This window comes from Phalaenopsis equestris, unplaced genomic scaffold, assembly GCF_001263595.1.
Source record: "Phalaenopsis equestris unplaced genomic scaffold, ASM126359v1 Scaffold000320, whole genome shotgun sequence".
In the NCBI taxonomy this organism is placed as follows: Eukaryota; Viridiplantae; Streptophyta; class Magnoliopsida; order Asparagales; family Orchidaceae; genus Phalaenopsis; species Phalaenopsis equestris.
This window is the reverse complement of record NW_018164762.1, coordinates 308379-333573: the sequence shown is the minus strand read 5'-3', so window position 1 is coordinate 333573 and position 25195 is coordinate 308379. Positions and strand designations below refer to the sequence as shown.

The following is a 25195-nucleotide window of genomic DNA, read 5'->3' as shown; positions in this document are numbered from 1 at the left end:
CTCCCAACTTCAGCCTCTATAACCTACAAATGTTATTGCAACTAGCCACTATGACTAAGGTGACCAACTATGACCTACATGACCCACAACTTATGTAGCTCCCAAATTCAACCTCTATGGATTACAAATATTATTGCAACTCCAATGTGACCGACTACGACCTACGTGACTCACATCTCATGCAACCCCCCAACGCCGACCTTTATAGCCTACATAAATTATTGCATCTCACTACCATGACATACGTAACTAACTACTCCATGAATTTCAACTATAAATATGACAAGTTGTGCTATATTCACTATCTACAATATTTATGACGAACTGCTGCCTTTAGAGCAATCGATTACAATCTTTATGACCCGTTACGACTATTATGATTGATTTATTTATGTACTTACAATTCCTTTATGAATTACTTTGACTGGGTCAGATCGCATATTTTTTTCTCCGTCATGGGTTTCCCATGTAAAAGTGATGACTTCTCTTTCTGTTGCTTTTTTTTTTATAGTTGTGTGTGTGTGTTGGATCTCGTACTACACTTAGATGTTCATTTATTACTTTATCGCTACGGATCTTCCATCAAACGTTAGATATAACAAACATCTCTAACAAAATATAAAGAACAATCTAAGATATAACAAAATAAGCATAAATTCAAGAGATAATACAACATCTCTATTAAGTCATTCACAAAAAAAGATCCCTACTAAACTATATCATAGTAGGTATAGTTTGAAGAAGATTTTATATTAATTCCTTGTTGATATCTAACATTATTTATAAAAAAGCTAAATTTGATTTATATTGGAACCACATTTCATACGAGATAAGAGTCGCCGTAAATTAATATAACTTGCATATAAAAAGTGAACATAGAAGCTCTTGATTATTACTATGACTCAAATCATTCTCATCAAGCAAGAAATGATAGATAGCTAATTGGGATAAGTTATTATGAAAGGCTGACCTTTGTACCAACCTCCCGCAGCATAATGTTTCTTTATATGTCTAATAGAGTATATATATATATATATATATAATGCAAGAAGTTCAGAAAAGATAAAAGAAAAATATGTATATAATTCAAAAGATATTTGAATAATGAAGATGATCTGCAATTTTTGAGAATTATGAGGCACTTAAAATCAAAGCCTTCTGCATTGTTAATTTGACATTATTAAATTAATAATAGTAAAGTTCTCAAAATTCTAAAAAAAAAAAAATTACATGCATATCGCACCATTCTTACTTATGCATGTGCGGATCTCACATTTCTAATTTAATATTTACACTTATAACATATTGCTATTAAAATTATATACACTCATATTTATTTCACTTTTAAAAGATTAGTGATAGCAATATATTTTTTTTTGTGAATTAAAACATTTAAGTGTTTCGTATATTAATGTAAATATTTAGAGGTTAGATGTGTAAAATATATATCGTATACTATATGTATGTAAATGCGCCAGCTAAAAGCAGGATAAAAAATTACAAAATCACCCTCGCTACCTCTCCGTGAAATTTGCAAACCTTTCTTCGCTACTTCATTTTGAGTCACACTCCGGTAAAAAAGTTGTTTTTCCTGGTTTTTCTATTCGATCACGAGCAATCTCTCTCTCTCTCTCTCTCTCTCTCTCTCACACACACACACACACACACTGGGTGATGAGGGCTTCCTGTTTGCTTCAACGAAGGAAGCATCTATTTCCCCTTGCCCGCTCTCTCCTCTTCCTCGGCGCTGTTACCACCGCAGCTCTCCTCCTTTTGATTTCTACTTCCTCCGTTGACCGCTCCACTGACCTACCCGTGCGTTCTAATGCCGATCTGCGCCTTGTGGACTTGGAGTTGTCTGCCGATCCGCGCCTCGGCAAGCCAGGGGAGCGACCGAGGAGGGTGGAGGTGAATGACGCTCAAGGTGAAGTGGCCAAGCGAGAGGAGAATACGATGGAGTCGGTCGAAAGATCGCGCGGTGGAGCCTCTTGTGCCACCGTAGAAGAGATGGGAGAGACATTTGCAGCAGGATCTCAGAAAGAAAGCCTCAAGATCAGGGATTTGATCCATCGTCATTTCTCTCTCCACGGTAAATTGCCGTTCAAGCTCCTGGTATGGCTAGACCTAGCTTATTGCTGTGTTTCTTTAGGTATCGAAGGAATGCTTTTAAATAAAAGATCCCGGGCTTCTCATTAAGTCCCATTTGGTTGCTTCAAGCTACAACATATGTTTTAGAATACAAGCGAATTACTAATTTCTCTTTTAAATTGGGTGCAATTAGGAATTAACATCGACTTTGAGCTCCAGAAAGCCTCCTCAAAATCTCTTAGATTTTGTTGAATCCGGATAGGATGTAGGGTTATCCTTGGGTACATAAAGCTTGGCCGAAGGCCGGTAATGTATGAAGTGTACTGTAAAGAGAGAGTGAGATGGAAGAAACCATGGTCACAAAGTTTTTCAGAGGAAGAACTAGAGAGAGAGAGACAGAGAACTCTCCGGGAAAAGGCCTGGAGTCCCCAGGAAGTAAAATGAGGGGGGAAGAAAGTAGAGAGAGAGATCCAGAGAGTCCCATTTCTGTTTTTTCCTGTTGGATCTTTTATATATGAGATATAATAATATAACATTGTCAAAGCAGGACATCAAGGATTATATTGTTGATTTCTCTCTGACCGGTGTCTTAACTAGAAGCTATTGTCGAGTAATGTAAGATATTGCGATCCACAATATTTGGGTGATGGGACCGAATCCCTAGTGTCGCGAGATATTCTTAAATGAGATATGGACAGATGTCCTACTTAGTCATGGTGACTTCCTCGAATTATTATCTTTGTAGAGATAAATTTAAATTGACCTCTTGAGGAAGTTGGAAATGAGCTAGATCAGCCTCTTCGGCGTGTGGGTTTGATTCAGTCACTTTGAAAGGCGAGCACAATTTTATTACATAAAAATTAATTAAAAATTTATGTATACCAATATTTGTGTGTACGGATGTAATATTTTTGTATTCATAAACAAAATGAATGAAAATGATATCATTTTTATAAATTTTTTTATTTAGACCCACCCAAATGAGTCCTAAGAAAAAACTTTTTTGGATTTTTTGCCTTCATAGTTCATTGATTCAGAGTTGAACAACTCATGACAATGGATTTGTTGAATTACTTTGATAGAAATCTTGTCCTCATCGCTAGCAACTCTAGTATGTCAAAACTCAGGAGAGAGAAGAAGGAAATGGGCAGATACTTGGTGAAATTCCAGCTCCACCACACAACCAACTTCCCACCTTATTTATCTTATTATTTAGCATGCAAACCTCCCTTTTACAATGCACATTTACAAGAACCAACAATTCTCATCAGCTCACTAAATAACTAATATAGAATATAAAAACTTGATTCAATTCTATGAGTAAATTGTTATCATTTGGGGGAGAAGTCTTCCATTCAGCTAGGAAACATATGCGTTCCAACGTGCTGCAATTTCGTTTACAGCATCACTCCCCATACCCATACAAATTTTTTTCTAATACTGAATTCAGGATCAGACAACTATGCGCCATTCAGGATAGTCAACTTTGGATGGTACCATTTTAACACAGGCAGAGAGACTGATATTTCTGTGAAGGGCGCTTGCTCCTCATTTTTTACATTTTAAATGGACAATTTGGATTTACTAATATGACTAAGTTTATCTTCTCGTCACGATAAAGACAACGTCTTTCAGATATTCTTCTTATAATTATGCTGTTTTTCATTGTTGAATTGAAAGAGTTGGTTTTGCTTTTCACATATGGGCACTGACAGATAGGCCGGAGTCGAAATCAAAGTTGTTAACGATGTTGGATAACTCGATATGGGCAATTGTGATGACAATATCGAAGAATTAATATATGCAATTCTATCTTTCCTTAACTTTGTTGATTGAAAAACTTGTAATAGGGACTACCGTTGTTACAAATGAACTTACCTTATTTGTGCTCAAAGTTGCTCATAAACTTGGTTCTCTCTTGCTTGCAACCGTTTGCAATGCTCCTTGCTCTCAGCCCCCTCACTTACAATGTATCTCGCTTGCAAAACTACACGCTCACAGTCACGAACAATTTGCTTGCAATCCTCTCTCTATATCAACTTTAAATCCTAATCTAAATAATTTAAACATGAATATGTTATAAACTGTATTAGGTGTATTATTATGTCAAATAACAAAATATTTTTTTAATTCTCATTATATTATAATTTAAGGAATTTGCCTCAAATGCCTTGATATAAAAAAAAAAGCCTCACTCAAACCATCAAGGCTAAATATGCCATAAGACATTAAGATTTTGTATTAAATTATATGATGTTTCTTTTAGCTTTTTTACTTCTATTTTTTAGTTTGGAACTTGAAAAAATGATATCAAAATCTTGGTCTTACTTTTCAAAATTTTTGCACCTTAACATTTAGTGTCTTCTGATAACTCGTATTTTATTTTTGGTTGCCATACAAAGGATGTTATAAATTCTTTTGGGTTTTGACCTTTCATTTTATGTTGGGTTAAAATGATTTTTCAATCCCAATTGGAGGAATAAATTTAGCATTCATATGGTTGCCAAAATGGTGAACATTTTATCTATATACGAATATGCCATGACCATTAAATATGACGAATGAGATAAATATTTAGTGTTCCATAGCTTTCCTTAATTATCCATAGTTATACATATAAAAAATGTCCTAGACCATTATATGTTTGAGAAATGATTTTATCATTTCATATGATAGATCAAACTGCTAAATGTTTTATCTACACATTTGCTATAACCATTACATACCATGATTGAGATAAATTAGATTGTGTTCCATAAATAAATAGCTTAAAATTTAGCTGCAAATTGAAACATGCAATTAAAGGAAACATTGTGCGGATTTTGGGGACATGTACTTGATTTTTATCTAGTGAAACATTTGATTTGTTTATTAACTTGCCAGGAGCAGCTAGAGTTCGTGGCTTACCCCCAGATCAGTTTTGTCAAAGAGGTTTCGTTCTAGGAAAAGCATCAGAAGCTGGTTTTGGGAATGAAATGTACAAGATTTTATCTGCAGCAGCACTGAGTGTTATGCTAAACCGATCTTTGATCATTGGTCAAACCAGGCATATCAATTCTCTTAATATTCTATTTATCCCAAATGCTCACTCTACTGTTTCCACACCGTGCTCTTTGCATCAATTATTATTTAAAGCTATGATTCAAGTTTACTGAACTTATTATGGATCAATGTAAAAATCAGGGTTTATTTTTTATTTTGTTATAGAAATGTTTTGCTTTCTTAGTTTTTCAATTGTTGTTTGCATCATTACAAGACTTACATGATCTCTAGAGAATTAAGAGAAGAATTCAGTCTTAGTAGAAACTTTTCTTTTTTTTTCTTTCCAGGGGCTTTTATCCTTTTGGAGATTTTATTTCTTATACAAACCATTCATTTACTCTGAAAGAAGTGAAGCATCTTTGGAGAAAGCATGATTGTGCTGGAAAGTATGGAAGGAAATTGTTGATCAGAATTGACAATTTTGAGCGTCCAACAGAAACAAACGTTCTCTGCAGCGATTGGAGGATTTGGAAACAGCCTATCATATGGTAAGTTCAATTAACTATCCTAATTTAAATAGAATATATTCTGTGCAAATGCTCATGAACATACATTCATGGAAACAAAAAATATAATAAAATTTATCAAACATTTACTAAATTAGCCAATTAATTTTTTTACAAAAGCAATTCAAACATAAATAAAATAACTTATATTGTTTAAATTCAAATAATAATTGTTGTTTAACTTAATATGCTTTTACAGATAGTACCATTCAAAAAAATAGTTTTTTTATGGTGTTTTTGCTATACATCCCATTAAAAAAAATCCTTAAAGTTGATCCATAGGGGCCCCACAAATTTTAAATTATTTTTTTATTAAAATTTTATTTTTTTGAACAACTTTATTTATAATTATATCGCATTGTTTTGTTTTTTTATATTATAAGTTGTGTTCGATATACAATTCACATAATTGCTTAACGTGACAAAAGTCAATATTATCTAATATTATAAGTATACTTCTTAAGTTTCTAAAATGACTAACATGGTTATTTGTTAAAAAAATAACTAATTATTTAATTTTTTTATATTTTTAGTTATTTTATAAACTAACATGGTTATTTGTTAAAAAAAAAACTAATTATTTAATTTTTTTATATTTTTAGTTATTTTCTTTATAAATGTGCTTTTTTTCATAATAAATTATTTTATTTACTATGTAAATTGACTTTATCAAAATTATTTGCTTCTATTTCTTATTGTTATATTAAGACAAAATGATCGATAAATTATAGAGCCGCTTTACATTTTGGAAAGCAGTTCAAATTATGTTTGGGAGCCCGCTTTTTTATGTGTTTTTTAAAAGCTCGATCTTAAAATGAGGTTTTGCTAATAGCAGAGTGAAGCTGGGTTTTGCAGAACGGTTCTTTGACGACATGGGTAAATAAATGCGTTGGCCTTCAACTTTTCCATGAATTCCCTATTTCGTATGTGATAATACCCTCAGTTTGCACTTCTCCTTGTTCTTCGTTTCGAGCACCGTGTTGATAGAAAATATACCAAACAATCCCCAACTTTACCACGGCTTAAGATCAATTAGAAACTAGACCACACCGCAGAATAATAAGATCGTACCAATTCGAGAAAACCGGAACAAAAATTAAACAGAAAACACAATCAAAACAATAAGAAAAACACACGAGAATTTAACGTGGAAAAACCCAAGATGGAAAAAAGCATGGAGCCACATCACCAATAAATTTCACTATCAAATTCAAAAGAGTTTACAAAGAACTCACACAAGTTTTCTATCCACACATAAAGAAAATTTGCAGGACTTGCTTTAATCCGACGCAAGCATCACGTCTAATCACTGAAATCCACATCTTCGACGCTTTTTGTCTTCATCGAGATGCTTGTCGAAGAATACAGAAGGAAGAAACACCATAAACTTTCGAAACCTGCACGGGATGGGATTAAAAACTGAAATCTCGAGACAAATTGCTCCTGAGCGCTTAAGCGCTAAGCTATCGGGAAGCAAAAAAAAGCGCCTAGCAAAGCATGCGCTTGAGCGCCTAAGGCCGGTGCAAAAGCTTTGAATTCTCTATTTGCGCCTAAACATGGGCTCAAAAGTGCTTCCTTCATAAGCAATGCCCAACAATGGGTGCTTAGGCGCCCAGACCCGCTGCTTAGGTGTCTGGTTCTTGGGTGCTTATGACTCCACAAACACAACAATCTCCCACTTTGAGATAATAGCGCCAACACCAGTCCTCTGTACATGCACCTCCATATGAATCAATTTCATAGTCACATATCATGGTGTAGCTCACCCCCAGTTTCAACATTCATGAAACTCAAATGAAACCAAGCATAGCTTAAGTTTCTCAATAGTCAACATCTTCGTCAACATATCCGCAAGATTCTGAGCTATATGCATCTTCTCTAGGAACAACTGCCCATCTTCAAGAAGAAAACGAATGAAATGATACCTCAATTGAATGTGTTTCGTCCTAGCATGAAAAACAACGTTCTTAGCAAGGTGAATCACACTCATATTGTCATTGTAGAGCTTTTCCAATCCCCTGCTCTTTGCCCAATTCTGCCACGAAACTTTGTAGTCAAATCATCTCCTTGCTAGCCTCAGTGATAGCAAAATATTCGGTCTTTGTAGTTGAAAGTGCAACGATCTTTTGCAATTTGGAAACCCAACTCATCACGATGCTCCTCAATGTAAAAATATACCCTATTGTAATTCTTCTACTGTTCATGTCTCCTGCTAGATCTAAACCTACAAATCCTTGTACACTGATCGCTGCACTTCCATAGCAAATTGTCATGTTAAGTCCTTCCATCAAATACCTGAGAATCCGCTGTACAATCTTCCAATGATGCCTGTCTGGATTGCTCGTGTGCCTGATGACCACTCCCGCTGCATATACAATATCCGTTCTGGTGCAAATTATCACATACATCAAAATTCTAATCGCTAAAGCATATGTAGTTCTCTTTATCCGTACTTGCTCTGCTTCAGAGTTAGGCAATAGCTCCTTAGGTAGCTTAAAGTGACTACCTAAGGGAGTGTTAACTGGTTTTGCCTCACTCATGTTGAACTTTTGTAGGATCTTCTCAACATATGCTGCCTGAGACAACTTCAGTGTTCCTGTACTCCTGTCTGTTTTGAAAAAACGACAGCAACTAAGTGAAAATTGGAACGAGAAATCCACAAAACGGAAACACAGCGGAACGCACAGATTTACGTGATTTGACAAATTGTCTACGTCTACGGAGTTGCAGAGGATTTTATTGCTTTCAGGATTTACACCCGTCAATTGCCCGACGATTTTACAAAAAAAGTTTTCTCGCTCTACCTCATTCTTTCTCCTCTCCTTCCTACCCGTGAGCACCACACAGAAGAAGAAGAAATAACAGGAGAGCGGAAGCCTTGTGATTCCCTTCTTTGTTCGTGAGCCAACACCGAAGAGGACCAGACTAAGTGCAGCAACCTTGCGATACAGTCTTCTCGTAATCCGAAGCGAAGAAGAAGATTGGGAGGAGCTCACTTCTGCGATGCACCAGAGAACATCATTTAATAGACATACTATTTCGGCCCATTAAGGTAAGGCCTTAATTGTGAATATCCCTCCATATTCCTGACTTTAATCGTGAAATCAGAGTGGAAGGCGGGACCTAAAGAAAGTGATGAGAAGCTCATTAAGGAAGGCTGTAGAAGCATAAAGAAAGAATTAATTATATTAAGAGCCAATTTAATTTGCTGCAAATAGTGGTTCGAGCTCCAACAATCCAACATTGTCCCTGTTGATTTTCATTCCAAGGATCTTCCTGGTTGGACCTAAATCTTTCATCTCGAAATCACTTGATAACTGTTTCATCAAGTCCTTGATTTTCTCTATATTTGCCCCTGCAATCAGTATATCATCCACATACAATAAAAACGAGATATAACAATTATCGAAGTGTTTGATGAATCAACAGTGGTTTGCCTGACACTTTAAGTACTTATTTTCTGACATAAACCTATCAAACTTTCTGTACGATTGTTTCATGGCCTGCTTCAAGCCATAGAGACTCTTTTTTAATCTGCAGACCAATCTTTTTTGCCTGAAACTTTGTAAACTTGTGATTGCACCATATATAGCTCCTCCAGATCTCTATGTAAGAAAATTGTTTTTACATCTATCTGTTCTAGATGTAGATCTTCTTCTGCTACCAGGCTCAACACAATCTTAACAATCATTTTTTTCACCACTGAGGAGAAGATCTTTGTATAATTCACTCATTCTACTGGAAACTCTTCACAATAAGTCTTGTCTTGTAACACTTTCTACCATCTGACTCCTCTTTCAACCTGTAGACCTACTTATTGTGCAGTATTTTTTTGTCATTTGATAGAACCGTCAAATCCCAAGTCTGTTTTGACTCCAAAGATTGCATTTCTTCTTCCATGGCAAGCTCTCATTCCCCTAAATCTTCAAATTGAGTGGTCTCCTCAATGCACTATGGTTCACCACTAACAGTTAATAACAAATAGTGTAAATAAGGAGAATACTTGTGTACGGGTCATATCACTCTGCTGGATCTTCTGACTTTTGTTGCAGGTGACCGAGGAACTTTTATTGCTGTTTTTGGTTGAGCTATTCTTCTTTCTTCATCTGCTTGATTACTGGTATCATCTATCTCCATATATCTGGATTCTTCAGAAGTAGCTGACGTATTATCTTGAGTTTTGACTATGTCCTTTATATCTTCATTTCGTTAAAATTGTCATCCCTACTCTTGATAAATTTATGATTCTAATAATCCTAAAACTTGTACCCAAACCCATCTGAGTCATATCCAATAAAGGTGCACTTGACAGATTTCGAGTCAGGCTTGCTCCTGGATCCTACATCAACATGCACATATGTAAAACACCCAAATACTCTTAAGTGAGATATACATACATTTTTGTCACTTTAGGCTTCTTCAAATAAGTTTTCCTCCAAAGGTATTAATAAATTACAGTTGATTAGATAAACTGTAGTGTTTACTGCTTCAGCCTAGAACTGTTTTAACAAACCAGCATGCAACCTCATGCTCCTGACACGCTCCGTTATTGTTCTGTTAATGTGCAGCCACACGATTTTTCCGCGACGTCCTTGGGACAGTGAACTCATGCCTCCATACTTGAATACAAATTCATGAACTTCTGATCGTGATACTTGTCTCTATTATCTGATCTAAAACACTTCAGCATCAAGTCTGTCTCATTTTCTGCCATAGCCTTCCACTTCTTAAAGACTTCAAATACATCGAATTTTTATTTTAGGAAATAAACTCATACTTTTCTTGTGTGCTCATCAATGAACGCGACAAAATATTGAAAACCTCCAATAGACTGAACTGGAGTAGGACCTCATACATCAATATGCACTAACTCCATTTACTTTGACTTCACCACTGACCCGCTCTTTGAGAAAAAAACTTTTTTATACTTGTCATATATGCAATCTTCATAAAATCAATACATTTCTTGCTCATATGACCATGCCTATGATGTCACATACGTGCATCCACTCTGGTTCTAGCCAGATCAATGAAATCAGTCATTCCATTGATTAAATAAATGGTGCATTCAATATTGCCCTGAACCATCACCAATGCCACCTGGTCACCTTCCACGAATTACCTGTAAAAGTAATCAAGAGTCCTGACTTTGTCAGCTGACTCACAGAGATAAGAAATCTCTTAAAACTTGGAACATATCTAACTTTAGTAAGCTTTCAGACTGTTCCATTCAACAACTTAATGTCAACATCATTCTTCTCTACTATATTGCAAGCTTTGTTATCTCTCAGATGAATCTTCTCTAAATCATTTTGAGAGTAGTTTTTAAATACCTCTTTATTGGGGCAAGCATGAAAAGAGACGCCTGAATCCCCTATCCAGGATTCAATACTGGCTGAGGATAAAACCCAGGAGTCACTTTGGATTTCACCAGTGGAGGCATTAGTAGATAAACTACTTTCATGTCATCCACCACCAGCTTTCATTGGAGCTTTGCAATCCTTCTTGAAATGCCCTTTTCTTAGCGCAGTTCCAGTATTCTCCTCTGTCTGACTTCGATATTCCTTTCTTGGACTTGGATTTGTCTCTGCATATATTCTTTGCCCAAATTCATTTCTTTATTATCAACATTCAATACAGAATATGAAGAATCACCATTCATTGTTTTTCCGTGAACTTCTTCATTCAACATCAAACCCACGATGTCATCAAAATTCTACTTCGATATACCTGAAAAATTATTCACCGCCTTTATCAAACTGACCCAATTGTCTGACAATGTAAATAGTATCACTAATGCTCTGATCTCATCATCAAACTTGATCCCTGTAGAACACAACTGACTCGTCACAGTGTTGAAGTTGTTGAGATGCTCTGCCACTGAGCTACTTTCCACTATCTTTATATTGAATAACTTTTCATTAGAAAAATCTTATTGAAAGCAGAAGATTTTCATACATCTTGATCAATGTCGCCATAAGATCCATCGTTTCTCATTCACAATGTTGAACACAACAGATGATGAAAGTGACAATCGAATCAAACCTAATGTCGTTTGATCCAACACTTCTCATTCCTCCATAGGCATAAACACAGTCTTGTGATTCATTGTAGTGTCAAATATAATTTTTTCTGATATAACAAATTCTCCACCTGCATCTTCTAGAAAGTAAAGTTCGTCCCATCGAACTTCTCCACTTTGAACCTTCCTTCTTCGATCATTGCTCTCACTCGAATCAAATCGTGCTCTAATACTAGCTTGATAGAAAGTATACTGTACAATTCCTAACTTTACCGCGGCTTATAATCAATTAGAAACTAAAACACACTGCGGAATAATGAGCTCGTATCAATTCGAGAAATCCAGAACAAAAAATGAACAGAAACCACAATCAAAGCAACAAAAAAAAATACACTAGAATTTTATTTGAAAAAACTTGAGAATGGGGAAAAAGTATGGAACCACACTACCAGAAAATTTCACTATGAAATTCAGAAGGTATTACAAAGAGCCTACACAAGTCTTTTTTTCACACACAAAAAAAACTTACAGGACTCGCTCCACAATCTTCTCTCTCTGATCTGACGTAAGAATCATTTTGAATTACTAAAATCCACTTCTTTGAAACTTTTCACATTCACTAAGATGTTCGATGAAGAATACAGAAGGAAGAAACACCAAAAACTTTCGAAACCTTCTGGAAATCAGGATTAAAAATTGAAATCCTAAGACAAGCTGCTCTTGGCGCTTAGACGCACAGACTTGGCGTCTAAGCACTAAGTTCTCGGGAAGCACAAAAAACTTGCCCAACAAAACGGGCGCTTGAATGCCCATGACCGGCGCAAAAGTGTTGACTTCTCTATTTACACCGAAACATGGGCGCAAAACCACCCCCTTCATAAACAACGCCCAACAATGAGCGCTTAGACGCTAGGTTTTGGGGTGCTTGTGGCTCCACAAACACAACACGCGTGTTAGGGCATACCAGCGAGCGGCTTTTATTGTATGTCTTCCTACCTTCGTATCGCCTATGTATCTTGTTATTCTTCTTTTGTTTTAATTAGACGAAAAAGCTTTTTTGTGCTTTGTTCTGATTTTTTTCTTCCTTATCACCTTATTTCCAGAATCTGATTTTCTCAATGCAAAGATGTATTTAATTATTTCGAAAATTGCAGTCATTCAGCTAATTTATATCTATGAGGGCATAACTATCTTTTTTTGTTGGAGACAGTTGTAGTACAACAGATTATCCAAATAGGCTGTCTGCTACACTGGTAATAGCATTCTGAGAACAGCTTCACAACTACTTCAAAGCAACAGCCACCCCAAACACATCGTTAATCAACCCGGCTTGACTTGGTCTAGTTGCCTTCCTTTTGTACACATGAGAGTGAGCCTTAGCCATTGATATTACCCCTTCACCTATTCTCCCGTTATCACACGTTTGTTGCTTATTGTTCTCGCTTCCGCTTAGAGAGGAGTGGCTTGCAGCATGAAGCCCATTAAAGGTTTTAGTTCTTAAGACAACCAACAAAAATTCCAATATTGCCATCTAATTGATTTGTAGTAAATTTGATTGATATATGAATGGTTTTTTCATGCTTGTTATTTGAAAATAAGATAGCATGCTAATAAATTAAATTAGTTTTTACTATATTGATGTTATGATTCGATAAAATAATTTTCATGCTAGGAAAATCCAATACGCACCCTTTATCCCACTAAGTGGAGTCGGCTACATTTTTTATACAATATGCCTAAGTTTTCCTAGGTCTACCTCTGTCTTTCTTGTCTTTCTTAACCTGTCTTTCTTAACATAAGTCGAATCTAAAACATCTACTCTCTTAATCGGATTATCAAATGATCGACTTTTAATGTGACTAAACCATCTAAGACAACTCTATCTAATTTTGTCCGTCACTGGAGATACACCAACCCTATCACAGATATCTTCACTTCGTATTTTGTCTCTAAGTGTAAAGCCACTCATCCACCTAATCATTCTCATCTCTGCACTTAACTTAGTTTTATGATTCACTTTTAAAGGCCAGCGTTCAACGCCATAGAGCATTGCAGGTTTCACTACCATTTTATAAAATTTTCCTTTCAGTCTAAACGATATTTTTTTATCACACAATAGGCTTGAAGCATTCCTCTACTTCAACCAACCAACTTGAATTCTACTAATAACATCCCCATTTGTATCACCATCACTTTGAACAATAGACCCGAGATATCTAAAGTGCTCACAACTCTTAATAGTTTGATCACCCATAGTTAAATGTTTGTCACTAGGGCTGCTACTACTAAAATTACATTTCATGTTTTCAATTTTAGTTCTATTCATACGAAGACCTTTAGACTCTAATGTAGAACTTCATAATTCAAGTTTTTCTAGAGCATTCTCTCTCTTTTTATCCACGTGAAGGATATCATCAACAAAAACATACACCAAGGTACATCCTCCTGTAAATGTCCAGTAAGACCATCCAGAACTAAAACAAAAAGATATGGGCTCAAAGACGTTCCCTGATGTAATCCAACATAAATATGAAAATATTTGGTCAATCCTCCTTCAATTTGAACACAAGTAACATCTCGAGTATACATATCTTTAATGACTTGAATATAAGTCATATCAACACTTTTCTTCTCAAGAACTATCCAAAGGATATCTCTTAGAACCTTATCGTAAGTTGTTTCTAAATCAATAAAAATCATATGTAGATCTTCCTTATTTTCTCTAAACTTCTCCATCAAACTTCTCAATAAATATATAACTTCCATAGTAGACCCGCCCGTCATGAATCCAAATTGATTATAAGAAATCTTTGTAATACGTCTTAACCTATGTTCAATTGCAAAATTTTAAAGTATGACACACAAAATTTTAAAGTATGACACACTAACTTAATTCCTCTATAATTTTACACTCTTGTGCATCCATTTTATTCTTAAAATTGAGGATCAAAATACTCTTCCTCCACTCCTCAAGCATCTTTTAACTTTTAAGCGTTTGAAATAATATGAACGAGTTTAGCAAGCCAAGAAACTCTCAAATCTCCTATATATTTCCACACTTCAATTGGGATAGCATCAGGTCCTACAGACTTTCCACCATTGGTTTTTTAAAGTCTTCTCAACTTTTTTTTACTAATGTGACTGTAAAAATTAAACATTTTAAATATTTTATTATTATTAATGTTATTAAGATCACTAAGGTCGATCGTATTTTCAGAAACTTCATTAAAAAGTTAATCAAAATAACTCACCCACCTATGTTGATTATTTTTTTTCTAAAAAGCACTTTATTTTCGTCTTTAATACACTTTGCTTGAGTTGAATCTTTACTTTTATTTTCTCTTTATATGACTAGTTTATACATATATTTTTTATCCTTCTTAGTATCGAATATATTATAAAGATTACTAAAACCATAACTTTTAGTGTCACAGATTGTTCTCTTAAACTTTCTACGAGCCGTTTGATATTTTTCTCAATTACCTAAGCTTTTACATTTAACTAAATTTTTATAACATAGCTTCTTATATGTTATTTTTTCTTGCATATTATTATTCCGCCACCAATTATTTTTATTTATAGAAATTTTTTCTTTTAATTCTCCTAGTACATCTTTTGTCACTTGTTTAATAGTGTTTGTTACTTTATCCCATATAGAATTTGCTTCTTCATGAATATCCCAAAATTTGAAATCTTGAATTTTGTTCATAAAAATATTTTTATTTGTGTCTTTTAGGTACTACCATCTAATTCTACAATGATGATTCCTAGCATTCTTTATTTTATAACTCTTCATCTTAAAATCTAGAACTAATAATCGATGTTGTGTTCTTAAATCTTCACTTGAAATGACCTTACAATTTTTACATTCTCGACGATCTCTTTTTCTCATAAGAAAATAATCAATTTATGTTTTATTAGATTCATTCTTACAAGTAATAATATGTTCATTTATTTTCTTGAATAAAGTATTGACAATAACAAAATCATACACCAAAGTAAAGTCTAATATAACTCAATTTTCTTCATTAATCACTATAAAACCGTAGCCACAATTAATATCTCTAAAATCTTCTACCACTACCGACATGTCCATTTAAATCTTCCTTAATAAAAATTCTTTCTTCAAGAGATATCATTTGCATTAAGTATTCTAAGTCATTCTAGAATTTATCTTTAGAAACTATATCTAAGCCTACTTGAGTTAACACTGTCATTGCCCGGGTCCCAAACCCTAGATATGAAAAATGGAGGGTTGCGTTCGGTAGTCGACAACTAGCGTAAAATTTGCCAAAAAATCATGACACGAATCCAATACTTACCAATTCAACAAAAAAAGGGTCCCAATGAAGGTTAAGTTATGAATTATACTATCTGACCTAGGAGAGAGTCGGGAGTTTGCTTGCAAAATTATTTCTAATGTTCAATAAAATATTGAAATCTTGCCAAAATCTTTATTTATGAGAGAGATTTTACAACTGAAGAAGACGAGCAACGAGGAAAGTTATAATAAATGGTTATGATCTATTTTTGCATATATAAGATAAGTCTTTTTGGTAGGAATTGCAAGTACTTATTTGATCATAATTATTATAGAGTAAATTTAAACCAGGAATAAGCTTGAGCCAGGCATGATTTGTTCGACAGTCATGATGCTTCTCTTGGTGGAGCATGAGCTATGATACATAATCCTTGATGTCTCAACTTTACATTAAGTTTGCGAAAGTTACTTAATGCCTATGGCATGTTGTAGGGACAACTATCTGCTTACGTTTATCTCTATTTGTTGAATGATGACAATAAAATACGTCATCATAAAAAGATACACATATGGAAGTCAAAATCAATATTGTTGACGCGTTATGAAACTCCCATGATGTCATGGTCAATTTCTTTAAGCCAACCAAGTATGTGTTAGTGGATGGATCCTAGAACTCCACCGTCTTTGTCAAGCCCTCAAAGGCAGAAGGTCATTATAACTTTATGGTGATGCTTAAATGGCTTCATATGTTTTGATCGCCTTCAAGTTGTCATTGTGCAATAGCAGAATGTAGAGTGGCCTTCAAACATATCTAATTAAATTATTGATTAACTAGCCCAATGAAAACTTTATGTCTGTCATCTACTCTCGACTATAACAAATTATGGCTTTGCAACCTCAAATCTAGCACAACAATTGGTTATAGGATTTCATAATCTACATAAATGATTTTGTCCTATAGTTGCTAGGTCGGGTGCCGAACTAGAACCAATGCTAGCTAAGCCTGAGTGGTGAGCCTATCTTTTTAATCTAAGATATTGATTCGACTTGGGTTTCTAGAGACAATTATCCATTTTAGGTGGTTAACTTGAACCTGAGAGAATTAATGGCCCGTGATACATGAAAAATCCCTTTTAAATATCAAAATTCCTTTCTAACAAAAATCTCTTTCAAATGCCATATTCCACTTTTAAATTTTCTTTTCTAACAACATCTCTTAAATGTTTCTTCTAACAAGGCAAGCTGCCTAGCTTCCTAATTAGTGTAAAGAAAATCCTGTAACAAGATAGGCTTCAAACTAGCTGTTCAATGATCATTCATCTTTCAAAATATTAGTTTGAATGTTTCACATGTATAGTTCTTTAGTCAGCCGGAAGAACTCAAGTCCTTTGTATTTATAGCTCCTTTTTTGAGAGGATGGTTTAATTTTTTTGTTAAATTCAAATCAATAAATAAAGGTTTTTATTCTATTGTGAATTCAAAATCCAACGTCATCCAAAAGCAAGTTTTAAATTTTAAAGTTTATTTCTTATGCTATTGTAATATGGATTTCAGTCCAGCAACGTAACTTTTAAGGCCATGATCTCCCATGTATGACATTTAATTTACAATATATCTTTGTCTGTGGACTTCTGATAATATAATCCCATTCAAAGGAGTGATCTAAAAATTTCTTCCAGAAGGATGCATCTCGTCTAAATATTTGTGCACTTGGATAAAAATGCAAACTCTCTTGGATTTTTTAGTTGCTACAATACATTAAACGCTACACCACAAATCTTCATGAAATCAATTCATGAAATTGAGGAAGGTTCGACTTAGCTTCCTCCCTTATCTTGGGATTACAGGCTACTGATTTCTATTTGTTTACTCTTACACCTGCATTTTATCCCTTGTTCCAACGTTAAGGCTTCCTTTCTCTCTCCCACCGCATTTCTAATTATTTCCGACTATTTTACCTTTTGACACATTTAAATCTGGAATCTGATTTTAATACTATGCAAAATGTTTTTACTTTTCTATATTAGGTTGCAAGGCACTACTGATGCGGTTGCCATACAGTTTTTTTTAAAGAATATAAATCCTGGAATGAAGAATGCAGCTTCAATTCTTTTTGGAGACACAAAATTGGTTAAGTCAAGGCCCAATGTATTTGGAGAGCTATTGCGGTTTATTGTTACTCCTTCACAGGCAATTTTGGAAGCCATTAACTGGGTTTTAAAAGGAAAAGATCCTGATATTGCATTGCACATGCGCATGCTAACTAACAGGTGGGCTGCACTTTAGTTTATGAAACTCTGCAGTATTTTAATTTCTTTTTGGGGCATTCATATACATAGCACACAATTCAAATGTATTTACTTTCACACCTAAACTTTCATATTTACATACAAAACACTTTGGTGCTTTAAACCTATGCATGAAAAGGTGTATTTCACCTTTAAAAAGGTTAGTAGTGCTATTTTTTATATGATGTTAAAGATTTCAGTGCTATGTTTGTAAATATGAAAGTTCAGATTTGAGATATGTAACTGCATAAGAATTGTGTGCTATGTATGTAAATGCCCCAAGTTTCTTTGTGTGATAACGTGCATGTCCTATTGTTTTGTAAAAGCATCGTCTAAGAGTTATCCTTGGGTAAATTTGTAGTTTTTCCACGCTAAATTACATATCTCTTGGTGTCCTCTTGGATAAATTTATTACTTATTTTTTTAAATGAGCTAACAATTTTAAATTTCTTCTGGTGATACAAATGTGGTAAGCTAGCAATCTAAATGCAAATGCTGTTTATGGTGATTTCTGTAATTGAAAATTATAGTTCTGCATGTGTTATTGTTCACGAGGCTCCTGCATATTCTTGTTTTTTAAACAAATAATGTAGTGTCTGTAATCTCATTTGATTGCACTGGAAATCATATTCTTTCTTTTTCTTTAAGAGTTGTGAAATTAGGGCTTATGTGCTTATGTATTATGAAACCTGTATAAATATGTTCGTATTAGTTTCCTAAATATTGGCTCATATGCACTGCTTAATTCTTGTATCTTGCATTATTATTGTTAATTAGAATCCTATCTTAGATATAGTTTTTTTATTAGGGGAAGTTTACATACATACCACACAATTCATATGCATTTACATATCTAACATCAAAAGTTTGATGTTTGCCCTTGTAACACTTTGGTATCATAAATTCATGCATGAAAATGTGCATGTCATTTTTTTCAAAATTTTGTAATTATGGTATTTTTGATGTGATGTCAAAGTTTTGAGTGTCATACATTTAATTATGAAAAAGTGTAGATGTTATATGTAAAAGCCCCTTTTATTAATTGCTCAGGTTGAAATTTAATAAACTACATTTAATTACTTTTTTTTTAACTGTTTACTTTATGCAGGTCTGCAAGAGCCGTAAAGGCGGCACTTATGTGTGTTAAGAGGGCAATGCATAATCATTATCACAACATTTCAAATCCTCGTGTTGTGCTCGTCTCAGACACGCCCTCATTTATCAAGGAAATAACGCCAAATCTCACTGAATTCGCAGACGTAAGTGAATCCAACCAATATGTCATGACTTTAATATTTAATTATTGATAGCACCTTCTTGATACATTATGAAACATAACCATATTTGTGATCATAAGGGGATCTTTCCTTAATTAAATCCATTTATGTATCATATTTCATTCGAACAGATTCTTCACTTTGATTACAATCTGTTCGAGAGTAGCATTTCTGGTTGGAGAATGGATGAGAAAGAGCAGGTATTTTATTGTTGCATAATTCTCACCATTTTGTTATAGAACATTGTAAAATTTTTTGACACAAGATACTAGAATTGGATTCATTACTATAAATTTGCTAAATAAGTACTAAACTCTTTTCTTCTATGATTTGAAGTTGTCATTATGCCACCGTCATGCAGCCTGGGACTCTCTTGTAAGAGATGAACCGTTAAGCCTGTAACCTAACTGGTTACTTATTAGTTAAATTTGTAATCTACGGCCTTCATACTTTGTTGTCTAGGTTCTTTAGCACCATGTTAACCTTTGCAACATAACCCCAGCTACCTATCATCTTCTCCATGCCCTGGGAACTCTTTTAGGGAAGCTTGGGTTGAACAATCATAGGATCGGGGGGAAAGTTCCATGCTTCCTCTTTCGAGGTCACGAGATATTTCTTTTTCCAAAACTTTTGAGGCCTCTAGATATTCTTTTTCCAACTTGTAGGAGAAATGATGGGTCACAACACTTAACCCTAGCCTAATCGCATTGTGAAATAACAAATACCTGAAGAAGTGAATGAAACTCCTCACAGTTCAAGTAATCTTATACCTTTCCAAGAGCCAAACTGATCTACTAAGGATGGTGAAAGCACCAGGAGATAGTTGCTAATGGATAATGTTTAGCGCCGCCCTCATTCATCAAAGAGTTAACCTTTTCCTTGGGTGAAATTCTCATCCCCAATTCAAATTAACATGTCAAAAAGAAGATGCCTTGCCAGCAAACAATCCTTTTAGGAAGTCAGAGCTTGAACCCCTCCACATCATCAAGAACTTTATTTTCCTTTTCCAAGGAATTGGTGTTTACATCATTGGGAGAGAAGATCGCGCTAACAAAGCCAACAAAAATAGAAGGCTCAATGCCTCCTTTAGAAGGTTCAAATGAAGATTTGAGAGAGAAGAAATAAGAAAGCCAAAATTAAATGTTTAGGCAATAAGCAAACACAAGATAGTAGATGCCAACATTAAAATGCAAAAAAAAAAAAAAAAAAAAAAAAAAAAAAAAAAAAAATTCGAACCAAGCATTCGCTATCTTATCTTATATCAAGTGTCATACATATCAAAGCAGCTGAGGTGACAATTGATGTATCTCACCATCAGTGGAAATGTTTAAAAGTTTGGGTCCAAAGGATGCAAAAGGAGTCTTTCATTATTGCTATTTATTCCCTAGATAGGATTATTTATCCATCTTAGCTTGCATTAATGATAATTAAACCATTAAGCATCATCCACATACACATGATGACATGTCAATGAACTTAAACAATGAAAAAAAACTTAAAACAACATCATACCATTTTAGGAAAGTCTTGCCTGTTATACATTTTTCAACAACATGATTTACCCTCAAAATTTACAAAATAATAAAAGAAAAAAACTAATAGGCTAAAACAATAGATACTTTAATTGTACTCCTCTATTGCCACTATACGGCTAGCCTCTAGCTCTAGGTAAATGATATTGATCAAAAATAATTTTTTTGTACTACTCTCTCTGATCATCATGATGTTTCACCTACAGATCCAACTAACAAACCAAGAGTTTGGGATGGATGCTCTATCTCGGACTCACAAGAGGAACCTCGAGAGGATCCATGCGGGTGAGATAGAATTATTGTATCATAATTTCATTATTGGTGAAGGGCAACAGTATTATCACCAATGGATTTATCTTCCGTGAGGGGTTTAAATGTTTAAGTTGAGTCACAAAGAGGACTCCTTGCTTGAGATGTTTCTCTCTCATCTTGTTAAAATTGTCAAGACCTCATTAAGGTCAATGGACCATAATCATGCCTCCATGTCGATCAGCTTGCTGTCAGCCAATTTCACATTCAAGTCAAATATTTCTATGTGCAGCATCCTCTATTGCATGCAGGGCATGTCTCTACTCATGTTCGGCTTCTATGATGCCCGACCCTAAAGAATGTCAGTCTTTAACACAACCTAATTGAATTGATGATCAACTCTCTTCATCACGAGAAAATTTTCCATACGGAGTCCAAATGCAGCTCTGCGTGCGGACTTTAGTAATATGATGTCACGTGTGCTATATCACGGAGGTTATTGTGTGGTTATTAAAGTGAAACCGTGGAGGTTATTGGGGGTTATTGAAGTGTAACCATGGAGGTTATTGGGTGGTTATTGGAGGTTATTATGGTGGTTAAAGTAGAGGGTTATTGAAGTGGAACCACGGAGGTTATTGGAGGGTTATTGTTGTGGGTTATTGGAGTAGAACCCCGAAGGTTATTAGGGGGTTATTGAAGGGTTATTGCGGCGTTATTGGAGTTAATACCCTAATAAACCCCCAATAACCTTCATGGTTCCACTCCAATAATCTCCGTTGTTCCCCTTAATAACCTCCGCGGTTTTACTTTAAAAATTTTTTAGGTGAGCTCGGTTTAGCACATATGACGGCATATTAGTGGAGTTCGCACGCAGAGCTGCATCCGGACTCCGTATGGAAAATTTTCTCCTTCATCACAATTAGCAGTTGATTAAGGGAATCTTGCAACTCAACGATCTCTTGCATATTCTGCACAACCACCCATAAAACCTCTCCATTCTCTCAAGGAGAAACTCTATTCACTGAGGCAATGAAACCCTCAAATTAAAGAGTGAAAGGGGGGAACATTTCCACCTACATCAGCAACAATCTCAGTAAGTCGCCGACCTTTTTTGCAGTCGAGGCGAGCCATTCCTCCTCTTGCTAATTGACACCATAAGTGAATAGTTCTTTCTCTTCTTTCTCATCCTTCACCTCTTCCTTCTCCTTTTTCACCTCTTCTTACTCCTCCCCCACAATAGAGGGAGTTGATGTATCAGTTCCCTCGATGGTGTCCTTTCCATGGTAAATATATTCAATTCCTTGAGCAAAAAACGCCACCATTGGCGTTGTATTTGCTGACAAGAGAGTGGGATTGTCTTGCACTGGTTCAGAGTTCTACGGCTCCAAGTCAATATTCACCATCCTAATGGCAATACATCCTTGATATCAATAGGTGTAGCCCCTTATTATGTCTTTTACCTTTTCTTGGCCACTATATCCAGCACATCCCTCGAAGATTGCCTTCCTGTCTCCAGAACACTCTGTCATGGCAAGCACAGCAAATCATAGGGAAAATAGCAATGAGTTATGTGGGTCAATTTTCAAAATAAAATTCATCCTTTATAGTATTTTGCCTGCTTCAAGTGTGGGGAGTTGAAATACACAAGTCTATGGGTCATGTTAGCTAATATGGTAACAACAAAAGAATGCTGTAACAACTTGGACGCTCCCTTGGTGTTGATAAATATACTGACATATTTACCTAAAGTGAATGATGGTTCATCAATTACTACACCTAGTTTCTAGCATTCCATTTCAATTCTATTTATGAAAAGGGTCAATAAAGAAGCTACCATCAATCTGTCTTTTGTTATTGTTAAAATCTCATAATATGTTATTTTGTTTCGAAGCATGAAATGGCTAATAGCCAATCTTGATTCAAAACTTGCATAAGAATTGTATAAAATTGTTTGGCCAAAACATGAGGTTATCTTATTCTAGATTTACAATTCTGTTTTCAGTATATTTGGTGTGTATATAACACTGGTCTTTGGTTTTGGCTCAGTCTACAGATTTTAGAGCTAGGGACTGGGGACCAGCACCAAGATGGGTTGCCTTCGTCGATTTCTTTCTCGCTTCGCGAGCAAAGCATGCTGTTGTCTCCGGAGCCCACCGTCGTGTTGGGACAACGTATGCTCAGCTCATTGCGGCATTAGCCGCAGCCAACCGCCATAGTATGGCCACAACTTGCTTCTCCCTAGTCCCAACAATGACTAAAGTCATCCAAACAATAATTGAATTGAAGGGCATTTGCATCTACTATTGAAATCTTACATCTTAATACATAAAAACCTTTATTTTTATTTATATAACACCCTAATATTAAATAATATCAAAATTTACCATTTTGAAAATGAAATATGCATTTTCAAATATATATATATATATATATTGTCGTTTAGACATTATTGTGTTATATAAATAAATATAAAGATTTAGGCATACAAGTTTTAGGAATATTTACATACATATAATTCGATTCCTATTTATTTACATATCTAAAACTAAAACTTTATTTTTTTACATGGTGCATTTACATACATACCACCCAATTCCTATGTATTCATAGAGTTCACGTTTAAACTTTATTTTTTACAAATCTTTCATATTACAACAAAATTATTATCATCTTGACTTTTAAAAAGTATATACATTTTCATACATAGGTAAGGCAGCATGTATGTAAAAATTAGAGTTTAGGTGTTTGATATATGAATACAAAGGAATTGAGTGGCATGTATGCAAATTTTACTTGTCATTTTGTATGAAAATATGTATTTCACTTTTTAAAAGTTAAAATGGTGATATTTTTTATGTGATATGAAAATTTGGTTGATATAAATTTAAAAAGTGCAATGTAGGTGTTAGATATGTAAATACATAAGAATTGGGTAGTATGTTAATGCCCCCAAGTATCAATACATAGAAATTAGCGGGAAATAAGTAAATCCCCTTGATTTTTTTATTAAAACTAATTCAAAAGTAAGCTTCCATCCTACCCTATTTGATAATTATCATTATCATTCTGCTCCAATTGGTTCAAGGCCATGCCAATTGTTGGTGCATGATAACTAAAACTTTGGTGTGGCAGGAGAGGATCAAATGGACTCGAGCTTTGCATTCTACAGCAGCTTTCAGAGCAACCTGCTTGTAGATGGCCTATCCAAACAAATAGGATGGGGTCATGCTTGGAATAGGTTTGCCGGCCCACTTAGTTGCTGCCGCCAGCCCCACCAATGTGCAATAACGCCGCTCCTCCCGCCGGCCTGGTGGGATGGGGACTGGCAGAGCCCCATCCAGCGAGATGTACGAAGGTTGGAAGCTTACGGTGTTCGGCTGACTCAGAATGGCCGAGTCATTGATGGCTCTCTTGAAACATACTGTAAAAAGAGAGAAGATCATGTCGAGACTATTCGTGTTTTTGGATCATGCAGTGGAACCAAGTGTAAGTAGGCTTGGTGATCTGTGCATGGAGATAGTCTAAATTTGGTGGTAGATGAGGCTCCAAATTTTCCATCACCCACTTAATTATTTTCTGAGCTGTTCAAATCTCTATATATGTTAATGAGCAGTGTTATGAACGGATGTAAAGAAATATTTCAATTCGACACATCAGTTTATTATCCAAAATATCAGAGCTTCCTCCTTTTTCTCTGCTTGCACAACTCCAAGCAACAAAATTTATATTAAGGGGTGTTTACATACATACCACACAATCCTTTATGTATTTACATATCTAACACCTAAATATTCATATATTTTTTTATGCATAAGGTTATGACACCAAGATGTTCTGAGTATAAATATCAAACTGTAGGTGTTAAATATGTAAATACATGAGATTGTGTATATATGTAAATTTTCCTAATACAAGGCATAATAATTTTAT

The 25195-nt window shown here is 34.8% G+C and overlaps 1 protein-coding gene across 3 annotated transcripts; it reads left to right on the top strand.

The window, feature by feature from the left end:
• The first annotated feature begins 1563 nt into the window (after positions 1 to 1563).
• LOC110025660 lies at positions 1564 to 24936 on the top strand. 3 transcript variants are annotated; one of them, XM_020726250.1, is made up of 8 exons: positions 1565 to 2089; positions 4978 to 5134; positions 5418 to 5618; positions 17947 to 18189; positions 19316 to 19466; positions 19616 to 19684; positions 23312 to 23480; positions 24398 to 24936. In XM_020726250.1, exons 1-8 carry the CDS (start codon positions 1675 to 1677, stop codon positions 24757 to 24759), a joined length of 1767 nt encoding a protein of 588 aa, XP_020581909.1. In that variant the 5' UTR covers positions 1565 to 1674; the 3' UTR covers positions 24760 to 24936. The 3 variants fall into 3 exon arrangements, with proteins under 3 accessions (XP_020581910.1, XP_020581909.1, XP_020581908.1); XM_020726249.1 differs by having other exon boundaries at positions 1566 to 2089; positions 4972 to 5134; XM_020726251.1 differs by lacking the exon at positions 19616 to 19684 and having other exon boundaries at positions 1564 to 2089; positions 4972 to 5134.
• The last annotated feature ends 259 nt before the right edge of the window (positions 24937 to 25195 follow it).